Source organism: Spermophilus citellus (genome assembly GCF_964194105.1).
Source record: "Spermophilus citellus genome assembly, chromosome: 5".
NCBI classification, from domain to species: domain Eukaryota; kingdom Metazoa; phylum Chordata; class Mammalia; order Rodentia; family Sciuridae; genus Spermophilus; species Spermophilus citellus.
This window is the reverse complement of record NC_138186.1, coordinates 125,695,820-125,707,883: the sequence shown is the minus strand read 5'-3', so window position 1 is coordinate 125,707,883 and position 12,064 is coordinate 125,695,820. Positions and strand designations below refer to the sequence as shown.

At 34.3% G+C, this 12,064-nt stretch overlaps 1 protein-coding gene across 1 annotated transcript in view; it reads left to right on the top strand.

Moving 5' to 3' along the window:
* CEP85L (centrosomal protein 85L) overlaps positions 1–9,878 on the top strand; it is a 173,552-nt gene extending 163,674 nt beyond the window's left edge. Inside the window, exon 13 of the mRNA XM_081293929.1 lies at positions 5,239–9,878. Within this exon, the coding sequence (XP_081150055.1) occupies positions 5,239–5,402 (164 nt within the window). The 3' untranslated portion in view covers positions 5,403–9,878. The remainder of the gene's footprint in view (positions 1–5,238) is intronic.
* Positions 9,879–12,064: the final 2,186 nt, after the last annotated feature.

Here is a 12,064-nt window from a genome sequence, read left to right as displayed (position 1 = left end):
TACCTGATTACATAACTTACAGAAGTGAGCAGTTCATGGTTGATATGGACTTCCCCCTTGGCAGAATGCCTAGATATTTTTCCTATACCAAATCTGTAAATGTGTGCGTGGAGTAGAAGTAGGAGTGAATTCCTAATTACTCTTCTATAAAAGTAATAATTCTGTTTGTTTTTATGGTGGTTGTATGATATGCCCAGCCATGTATTCACTGGTAAAATGTTAGATAGATAATGCTTTTTCCTTGATACAGTGTGTGTTACATGGCAGTTGCTTAATGTGAGTACCAGTACTTTCAAATGAGCCAGCTTTCACAGCCCGCATACCTGTTGTCTTTGCCCTTTTCCATGTGACACCCACCCACTTTCTGCCTCAGTTCTATCTTCCTCCACACATAATTGTAAGGACTGCCACAATAAAATCCTAGTATGAGCCTTCCTTTTTTTGCTACTTTGGCAGGGATGTTTATCTCTACATATGGTCCAAATTAGTAGATACTGGCATGTTTATTCATTTTTAATAGAAAAGAAATAGACTTTAGTGAAAAGATAAGAACAGAAAGAACAAAACCACAAATAAGGCTTATAAATAGACTTGTTATATTGAGTAACTGTCTCATAGTATGGTTCTTATGTGATCAAAGTAAGGACTAGTTCTTTCTCCAGTTTCATTAAAAAGATTCCAGTATCTTGTCTCATCATAATTATTTTGGCAAATCAAATAATGCTTTTAATCAAGTATATCACTTGTTAAGTGAAACATGTATCTGTATTTAGCAGTGTCAGCAGGATTTTCTCTTCCACTTCATAGATGTATGTACGCATGTGTGGGTATTTAAAAAACACTTCATGTTTTAAGTATATTCACTTACTCAGCAAATACTTATCAGATGCTTTCAGTGGTCCAGGTAATAAGTTAGGTGCTGTTACTGGATATAAATTGAATACATTCCTTGCCCATACATTAAACAAATTATCTGAGCATCGTTGTAAGTATTGTAATGGAGACATGGACAAAGGACAATAGGAGCACAAGGAAGACAAGCAACTAAATCATCTACATGGGAATGGCTGTGAATACTCCATGGAATAGCTGGAGTATGTATCTTGAAGAGGAAAAGGAGAAGGTTGCCAGGTGAACATGAGGTGGCTTAGTTAGGAATGATCTCTTGGAAGCAAGAAGTAAAGGCTCACCCACAGAAGACTGATTTTTGCCTACCATTTTAGAGCTGTTCCCCCTTTCAATCATTTTGTAACCTACATTTTTTTATTTTTTTACATAAATGACAATAGTGGAATGCATTACACTCATTATTACCCATATACAGCACAATTTTTCCTAACTGTGTATAATACAAAGTATGTTCACACCAAATTATGCCATTATACATGTACTCTTTTTTTGCATTACAATTCTTAATATACGTATATACCACAATTTTTCATATCTCTGTTTGTGTATAAGGTATATTGACACAAAATTCAAATCTTCATACATATGTTTTGTATAATGATGACCATCACATTTCACCATCCTTGCTATTCCCCTTACCCCTAACCCCTTTTCCCTATCTAGAAATAATCTTCCTCCCATGCTCTCCTCCCTACCCCACTTTGAGTCACCTCCCTTATATCAGGGAAAACATTTGGTTTTTTGGGATTGGCTAACTTCACTTAGCATAATCTTCTCTAATGCCATCCATTTCCCTGCAAATTCCATGATTTTGTTCTTTTTTAGTGCTGAGTAATATTCCATTGTGTATATATGCTACATTTTTTTATCTATTCATCCACTGAAGGACAACTTGGTTGGCTCCACAGTTTAGCTATTGTGAATTGTGCTGCTATAAACATTGATGTGGCTGTGTTCCTGTAGTATGCTGTTTTTAGGTCCTTGGGGTATAGTCTGAGAAGAGGAATAGCTGGGTCAAATGGTGGTTTCATTCCCAGATTTCCAAGGAATCTCCATACTGTTTTCCATATTGGCTGCACTGATTTGCAGTCCCACCAGCAATGTATGAGTGTACCTTTTTCCCCACATCCTCACCAAAACTTGTTGTTATTTGTCTTCATAATAGCTGCCATTCTGACTGGCCCATTTATTGATTGGATTATTTGGTTTTTTGTTGCTTAGCTTGTTGAGTTCTTTATATACCCTGAGATTAGTACTCTATCTGATGTGTGAGGGATAAAATTTTGCTCCCAGGATGTAGGCTCCTTGTTCACCTCACAGATTATTTCTTTTGCTGAGAAAAAACTTTTTAGTTTGAATCCATCCCATTTGTTGATTCTTGTTTTTAATTCTTGTGCTTAAGGAAGTTGGGGCCTAGATCCACGTGATGAAGATTAGGGCCTACTTTTTTTCTATTAGACGCAGAGTCTCTAGTTTAATACCTAGATCCTTGATCCGTTTTGAGTTGAGTTTTTGTGCATGGTGAGAGATAGAGATTCAGTTTCATTTTGTTGCATATGGATTTCTAGTTTTTCCAGCACCATTTGTTGAAGTGCATGCTTTTGGCACCGTTGTCTAATATAAAATAGTTGTATATTTGCGGGTTAGTCTCTGTGTCCTCTATTCTGTACCATTGGTCTACCAGCCTGTTTTGGTGCCCAGTACCATGCTGTTTGTTACTATTGCTCTGTAGTATAGTTTAAGGTCTGGTATTGTGATGCCACCTGCTTCACTCTTCCTACTTAGAATTGCTTTAGCTATTCTGGGTCTCTTATTTTTCCAAATAAGTAACCTACATTTTTTACTATAGCATTTGGTAATGTTTTCCATAATATGGTAATAGAGCTATCGTAATATGAACAAAAGATTCAGGAATCTTACGTCTTTCACCCCACACCCCAATGTATACTTCTTCCAATCATTAAAGTTCAAACCTGGAATCCTTACCTTATATTTATTTGGTATTGTGAAAATTTGACCAGCCAACTCTTTTGCCAGAAGCAATGTATTCATTTGAATTTTTATCTCGTGACTCCTTTGGTTAGCTGTTGATTCTGCTCCCCCACACTCCTTAAAACTCTTATTACCTTGGTTTCCATGACATCATTCCCTAGGTTCTGCTTTTGCCTTTGTGACTGCTCAGTCTCAGTCTTCCATGGATTTCCTTACTACTTCTTTTTTTTTTTTTTATTGGTTGTTCACAACATTACAAAGCTCTTGACATATCATATTTCATACATAAGATTGAAGTGGGTTATGAACCCCCAATTTTACCCCAAATGCAGATTGCAGAATCACGTCGGTTACACATCCACAATTTTACATAATGCCCTATTAGTAATTGTTGTATTCTGCTACCTTTCCTATCCCCTACTATCCCCCCTCCCCTCCCCCCATCTTCTCTCTCTACCCCATCTACTGTAATTCATTTCTCTCCTTGTTTATTTTCCCATTCCCCTCACAACCTCTTATATGTAATTTTGTATAGCAGTGAGGGTCTCCCTTCATTTCCATGCAATTTCCCTTTTCTCTCCCTTTCCCTCCCATCTCATGTCTCTGTTTTCCTTACTACTTCTGTATTAGGGCTTCCAGAAACTTTTTATTGGTGGTTTTGTTTGTTTGTTTTTCAATAACATTTTTTTTAATGAAACCAATACCCTTTATTTTATTTGTTTGGTTTTTATATGATGCTGAGGATCAAACCCAGTGCCTCACACATGCTAGGCAAGCGCACTGCCACTGAGCCACAACCCCCCATCCCCTTGTTGTTGGTTTTTTATTTCTTTTTTTAATTTAATCCTTTTTCTGCATAATCTTATACCTGCCCTGTTATTGTTAAACCTTTTCCACCAAACAGATTTTTATCTCTTTCCCTGCCTAGAATATTTCTTCTGGGCTCCTTGTAGTTCATCTGTGTGTATTTGAGAACTGGCTGTTTCATAGGCATCAGAAACTCAACATGGCTTAAGCAGAACCCATCTAAACCTTCTCCTTGTAGTGTGTAAGTAGTGCCAACATTCACCTATCACCCTAGCCCAGATTTTTTACTTCACTTTGCTTTTTCCTTCATCTGTGAACTCCCCAAGCTCTGACCCTCACCTAAATTGATGATTGTTCCTTACAAGATCTTTCATCGCTGTACTATGTGTAACCCATTTTCCTCACAGTCCTTTCCCCAGTCCATTTTTCACATTTTTTCCAGAGTGATCTGTCTTCTAAACCTCGAATCTGGTTTTCTAATACTTACTCTCCTCTGTGAGAGAAATAGCACTGCCTACCTTGGTAGGCTTATTTCTTGTCATTCTTCTCTCATGATTTGTACTGTATCATTTTAGAGATGGACACTAATTTTATTGAAGTTTGTCAAATTATTTCAGACTCTTTAATTTTCTGCCTCTATACTTTTGTTCATTCTGCTTTCTTGGCCCACTTAGTCAGTATTTGATATTTCTTTTGTTAGGGCTGGTTGTTCTCTTCCTTTAGTGCTTCTATAGCTTGTAGTTCAGGTTATCACAATACTCACTGTGCTCAGTTGTTTATGAAATCATGTGTAAAGCATTGAGAACAAGCCACTGACCTGCACATCTAGCATGACCCCTGGACTCAGGGCAAATGTCCATTTAATGTTTGTTAAAATAACAGTTATCTGACCTTATGTCTTTAATAAACTACTAGGACTAATGAAGGTAGAAGGAAAGGTTTATTTCACAGTCACTGGCTCTGCTTGATTTTAGGTTGTGACATGCTCACAAATAGATACTGGAGTAAGTAAGTAAAAGCTAGCTGATTTACTCCTTGTTACTGAGACTTTGGGCAAAGCTATCAACTTGATTCAGTTGTTTGGGATTATAGGGCCCCAAACCTCTATATATTTTGAAAATTAATATTTGCATGCCAATAAAAACCCATTTTGAAGTCATAAAAATTTAAACTACTTCCTCTGCAAATGATTTCTAGATTTTATCAAAAGGAAAGAACTGGGTTCTCTAGTTGAACTTGGAAAGAGACATTTGATTATGTTCTTTTTCACTTTTGGAACATTGTCATCAATAAAATATGTTGAATTTTATGTATTGCTGTATGAATTTAACACATCTTAATTAACAAAAATTTTAAAGGACCAGGTAGATAATACCTATTTAAATATCAAATGATGCATAGTTTAAATCTGAGCCTCATTGATATTCAGTGCATAATATTATGTTTCCATGATGATTAAGATGAAAATCCTAAAACGTCTTTATTCAAAGCAAAATGAGTCATTCTTCTGTCCATTTTTTATTTACACAGCAATGAATTGTTCAGCTGAAGAGACTGAAAGTGACCACAGCTCAGAAACACTTGCTAAAAGACTGTCAGATGTGTGCCAGTTACGAAGAGACATTGATGAATTAAGAACTACAATATCAGACCGCTATGCTCAGGACATGGGAGATAACTGCATAACCCAGTGATCAAGTGTTGGTCCCACAGCAATAATGACCCATTGTTAAATGCTGCTGAGTTACAGTTCTTCATATTTCTTTTTAAGAGTTACAATGGAAAATTGCAAGTGACATACCACTTGCACATAGGTTGTCTGTGTGTGGGTGTGGGTGTGGGTGTGTGTGTGTTGATTTGTTTAATTGAGGGAAAATAGGAATGTGAGGAGATTTTTAAGGGGCTTATCTAATCAGGCAAAATAATTATCATTTGAAAAATGTGATAAAGTCAACAAGAAAAAGCAAATTTCCAAACTACTGATTATAGGACCAATTTGTGAATAGTGTCCTTCAGATAAAGGGACAGGATTTTGTTTACTTCTGTAGGTTTTATGTGTTTGCATATGCATATGTGTTTGAGGTTTGTGTGTGTGTAAGTGCTTTTAAGTTCACATAATTATAAGGATTTCAAGCATCAAATCAAACCTTCTAAGAAAGGCACACACTGTTTATTCTTATGTTTTTTTCATATGGAAACTTGTATTGTATTTTGATATTTTCAGGGGCTAGCTGAATAAGAGTTCCAACAGTAGGCAAGTGTTTAATAGAAGTGCAGCAGGCAAAACCATTTGTGATTTAAATATATTATCACTGAACTGAGATGATGAGGTTCTGGAGTTGGGTCAGCTTTTTCTCCAGAGTGATTGTAAGAGTGTGAAGTACTGATGAGATCATCTTTTTCATCAGCACTATAATTTATACATTACAAGAAAGTTTAACATAAGTTGAAATTATTTTATCCTATCTCTTACTACTTATGGTTTTTTGTTTATATATGGCAGTATAAACAAAGCCATATATAATTAATGCTAACAAGGCCTCAGATCATTGTTAAGCAAAGATTGTCAGACTGACTCTGGAATGATAGTTTATTTATCAAAGTCTCAGCATTTACATTTTAACAGTTTTGTACCTGTTTTAATTTTGCAACTACATTAAGAGAAAGCCAGCTCTTTATCTGAACTAACACTAACATAAAACAAAATCTAAACCTAGATGATAATTTTATATTTCCTTTTATTAGATATATTTCATTAATAACAGGGATTGTTATAGAATATGAACTTGGCTTGGTTAGTTATTCATCTGGAGGACAGGGTATTAGTATGAAATAAACTGATTTTTAATAGACATGCAACATGTAAACTTCTAAATGAATGTTATCTGTGTTTTAGTTCTTCAGAGCATTGATCATATTCTTTTGAATATACTTAGTTATGGTAAACTATTGTCCCCTATAAATTGGTTTGATTTTTCAATATTGTCAGGGTTTACTTAGGCAAGACTAAAGAAGTGGGGAATACGATGTATAGATCAGTCAGGATGATATTGTTTGTTTGAGAGCAGATCATATGCCTGTTTTCTTGCCAAGCATATGTATACAAAGGCTGCTCCTAGAAAAGATTTTTTTTTCTGTTCTCAACAGAGAAAGCATAATAGAGCAAGGCATTCAAGGAGACACCCAGGAAAACTCTATTTAAAATGTTGGCTTATTTACAGCTCTCACTAAACTGTTACATGATTCTAGTTCAACACTTCACTATAATACACTGTAAGACATCACATCTCCCTTTCTTTCAGTGCCTGAGTCCATGCTGCTCCTCTTTATAGGATTTGGCCACTAAGAAATCAGTGCATTATAGTGATTCTTCATCCTAAGGTCCCTGACCTCAGAAAGGACTTAGTCACTATAAGAACTTGGTTTCCTAATGTATTCATTTGGTTTTTAGTGTTAGTTCTTCGAAGACAATCAAAAAGTAGTAAATTTGTACCAAAAAAAAATGGATGCAAAGAATTCTGCCTTACAAGGATTAATATCTGTGAAGATGTCCCTTTACAGAAAAGTGGATCATAATATCTGCCACAGTTCAGCCACAATTGCACCCAATAACATTTTTACATTCTCTTTGAATAGAATTCACACCTTCCTACCATGATTTCAAAAATAAGGCACCCTTGGGTCAATAGGTTCTTACTTAAATATCTCCTAAGTTTAATAGTTTATGTTGTGGAGTTTTATGGTTATTATTCTTTCAAGCAGAAAGAATAATAACCTAGCCTGGTTGGGATGAAATGGTTTTTTGTTTTAGTAAATTTTCTTTCTCAAACTTACAAAATTTAAGTTTTTAATTAAGGTAAAAAAATATAACAGGAACTTTTGCTGATGTATTTCACTTTGGAAATTGTATACTCTTGTTTTAAAAAAGCATGAAGATATGATAGTTTAAGTATAATCTTGGATTATAAAATATAATTTCTTAGAGTCTGAAGTTTGTAAAGGGGCCTAGAAAATAAGTAGAAATTTTGTAAGGAATTCTGAGAAAAAAATGAAACTAGTAACATTCTAATTAGGCAGCTTTTAATTTTTAATTTTTATTTTTCAGAGAACTTCCCTTCCTCAAGACACCCACACCCTCTTGTGTTAGGGCAGTCAGTAATAATATTGGTGTCACATTAAAAACAAATATTTTACTCTTAGGTCAGCTAAGACAGACAAATAGCAACACTATGGTGTCTTGCCCCAGAGTGTTCATAGAAGTTATTACAGTGATACATACCTGAAATGGAAATTAATTTAAGTTTTAAAGTCAGTCTATTTGAAATTTTCTTTAGATAATTAAACCTCTTTTTAATTATGCTTTTGTGTATTATTAAATGCTTATCTTTTTAGGAAGTGTCATAATTGATCTTTTGCGCTTTGAAGTAAAGCCTGTTCTAACTCAGTCATATTCAGCGTGGATGAATATGACTCCATAACAGATCCACTTTGGCTGTGCACATAACAACATTAGCTGAGTCAAGGGCACAAAAGCTGTTTTCATTTGATGTCAGAAAAATACAAAAACTTTAGATTGTTAATAAATTTTTAATGGCCTGTAATTTTTAAGAAGTGTTTAAGTATTGACTAGGTAAGATATGCCTGAACTTATTTTTAAAAATATGTGGCCCCATTTTATATTTGAAATAGGATTTAATATTTCAATTTAGCAGTATTATATCTTAGTGAAATTTATTTTGGTTGTGACAGTTTATTAAACTGAAATAGGCTTTCTTTCAGTAGCTTGTTAAAGACAATCCCAAGGGCTGGAAAGTGTTGCTAAAATGAAAATTGTACATTTCTGACTTACTAATAAGCTTACAAATTAATTCTGTCATTGTGCAAAACTCAATAGGAATCTTTTAGAGAATATTTTTAAAGAAACTACTTTAATGGGAAAATGTCCTTTAAATATCAGTAATAGTTCATTGAGTCACAGTAACTGAACACCTGGACTGTATTTTTACATAGCACAGTTCAGCTCAGGCATAACTTGAGTTTGGATTATTGGCATTCTGTTATTTAGATTTCTATCACTGTAGATATGTAATTACATATGTAAGCAATTCTTATAACCATGCTCACTCAGACTGCCAATAACTGTAGCTCTCAGAGCTAAAGTTAATTCATTTTGTTTTCCATTTTCAACAGTTCTTTTCAGTGTTCACAAAACAAGAGGAACTATTTTCTATTTGTTATAAAAAGTAAACTTCCAACTTTGCCCCCAAATGCCATTCATAGTAATTGCCATATGATTATATCACACATTTAATCATGAAGGGGAAATATTTGGGAATTTTTTCTTATTTAAAAGAAATATTGAATACAAAATGAATGGTTTCAAATCAGTAAGTCTTTAGGAGCACTGTTGCAGCTGCGTTCAGAGAGAACCTTTTGTGCCTTTTTGCCTGCAGCAAGTGTTCATTCTATCTTACATGAGTTATAAGAATGGTGCACCTTGTTCTTTAAATAGACTTGATTAAGGACTTTTTTTTTTTTTTTTTTTTTTTTTTAAGCAAGGAACGTTTGTCATTAGGAAGTGGATGCCTTAGTGAACATGAAAGGAAGTATCACGTTCTTGGAGCCCAGCCTCCCTGTATAGTGTGAGGAATTCCTATAGAATGTATTCATTTGTTGTGTATATGTATGTACATAGATATATATATGAGTAGTTATTTAAATATATAAATGTAAAGTTCAGTGTCATGTTGGTGTGATGGCAAGAAGTAGTAAGGTGCTAGGTGGTTACATTAAAAGCACAGCTGAGTGCATAATCAGTCACTGTGACTGGTGGTTTTTGTAAACTAGGTTCAGTTTTTGAACCATCCCAAATACCTCATGTGTAAATACAGTGTTCATAACTTAATTAAAATACAGTTATTGTAAAAAGAATGTGAAGCCACTGGCTGGCTTATGCCTTCTGACCTATCACTTTTGCCTCCTTTTTTAAAGGGGTTGTTTTTGGTTTTATCTTTTAATGGGGTTTACAGCTAGAATTTTGAATGCCAAAGCTCTATTTATTAAACTAAGAAAAAAGTTTTCAATGTTAATGGCTAGTATTTTTCCACTGGATTATTGTTTGTTGATGTTGGAATTTGTATTTACAGAGAAATAAATTTTTTATAAAAAGATTTATGTATTCCTGCTGCCTACTGTTAATTGAATATTTGAAACTCCAGACTCCCTGTCCTGAATTCTCAATGACAAGAATATGCTGACTTGACTTTTAGGTAAAAGCCTTCTATAAATACAAGAGACCCTTTGACTAGAATATGGAGACTTCTGCCTCTTAAGTCTGTCTTATAAGCTTTTTTCTCCGGCTTTCCTATGAAAGGTATGGAGATTTTCTGATGTCAGGAGTCATAAATACAAAGTTACACTTGTATACATTTCAGATAATTGTGCTATATTCATCTTATGAATTTCTAAAATCCATGTTTGTTTAAATTAGTCTGATTTTTGAAAAATCAGTTTTTCAAAAAACTCTGGCTTCAGTTCTTCACATTACTAAAAGGTTGGATTGGTGAGCCAAATTTTTTTTTATTTTCATCATTCAAATCAGAGGTTGAAACTTTACTGAAACGTACAAATGCAGCCTTAGTGTGGAGCTTGACGTTTGCTAGACTAGGCCCAGAGATGGCCTGTGATGGTACCTGAGGTTCTTGATCTGAAACAAAGGCTGGAGACGTGCTTCTGGTTAATATTTAGATCAGCAGCATCTTTTTCCAGTTCAGATAACTTGGCATTGCTCTCAGAGTGTTTAATAAAGCCTTTAAATTATCAGGAAAAAGGTACCTTTGGAAATCCTGCATCAAGTGTCATAGAAATGGGGTGGAATAGATAAAATCCTAGAATATTTCTAGACCAGTAGTTTCTTCTTCAAAATCAAAGATTATTTTTTAATCTGTTTTTATTTTTTAAAAAGATACTTTAATGGGGTAATCAACACAAGATTTTGGTGGGGTGTTGATTTTGGTAATATTTTGAGCTTTATTAAAATGTCTACTGTCAATATTCCAATGAAGTAATAAAATCACAAGGAGAAAAAAAAAATGTCAGCTTTCCCCAAACAGATACATTCTATCTCAAAAAAGGAGACTCATTTTAAAATATGATGTGAAATGTTAGTAATGGCACAAATGCCCAGAGTATTGAATCAGTAAAACAAATAGTTTACAAGAGGAAATTCCAATTTCAGTAATGAAATCATGACAAAAGATTTCTTAAAAAGAATTTTTAAGTGCTGTCCTTGACTAAGAATTTGGTGTGACCACCATAAGAAAAAAAATCAAATTTAGTCTGCCTATTTTTTTCTCTAAACATAGTCTTATTCCATCTCTTGATTCCTCCCTAAAAGAAGTTTTAAGCTAAACATTTACCTGTACCCTGTAACAAGGAACTTCTACTCAGATGTTCACTTGAGATAATTAAAAACAAATGCTTAGAGACTTTATTTAAATGAACGTTTATTGCAGTTTATTTCATATAAAAAACTGTAAATAGCCCAGGGTCTATTAGTAAGAATTCTTGACCAAGCATTTAAAAAGAACTTTTTTTCCCCCACAACTTTGGGTTCTAAGAGTCATTCATATTCTGTGTACTTTTTTGGTGAACAAGAAAAGTTGAGACTACCTGCTTATCATGGCCATTTGTGTTTACATTTCCCTCTGGAGTATTTTCCTTTGTCATGATGCCAACATGTTCCATGATTCCACAACTCAGGTGAAGCACTTGATCTCATCCTGAAACAAACCTTTTGTGCTATTTGTTAATTATTCAGAGGCTCATCTCATACCAGACTTCAGCAATAAGCAGGCACCTTACTACATAGAGGCATGAAATTTTTGTGAAATAATTTTCCTCTGTCTCTTACTAATCTCCACACTGTGGGACCAGGCCATAGACTGAGACATAGTTATCTTGCAGCTCTGGCATTTCTAAAGCATAGCATTCTCATCCTGTTTTATTCTAGTTATGTAGGTTTTAGTAAGGGCAAATCTAAGGTCTAGTATGAGAGGAACAAAATGCCATTTTTTTAAATAAATGCAATTGCATCTAAATTTGAGAAGACTTATGCACAAGTCTGGAGAAAAATAATAGTATAGTGGGCATCCCATTTAAACAAGGAAGCGAGTTATTTCTTATTCCTACACTGACAAAAGCATTTAGTCATAAAACAAGTGGTTAAAGTTGTTTAATGACCCATGATGATTAAAACACAGCACAGTGTGTCTTCTCTATATTATCATCATTATTATTTATTAACCAGCACTTGAGCACATGCCAAGTAAAAGGACCTTGCATAAATTATTCTACT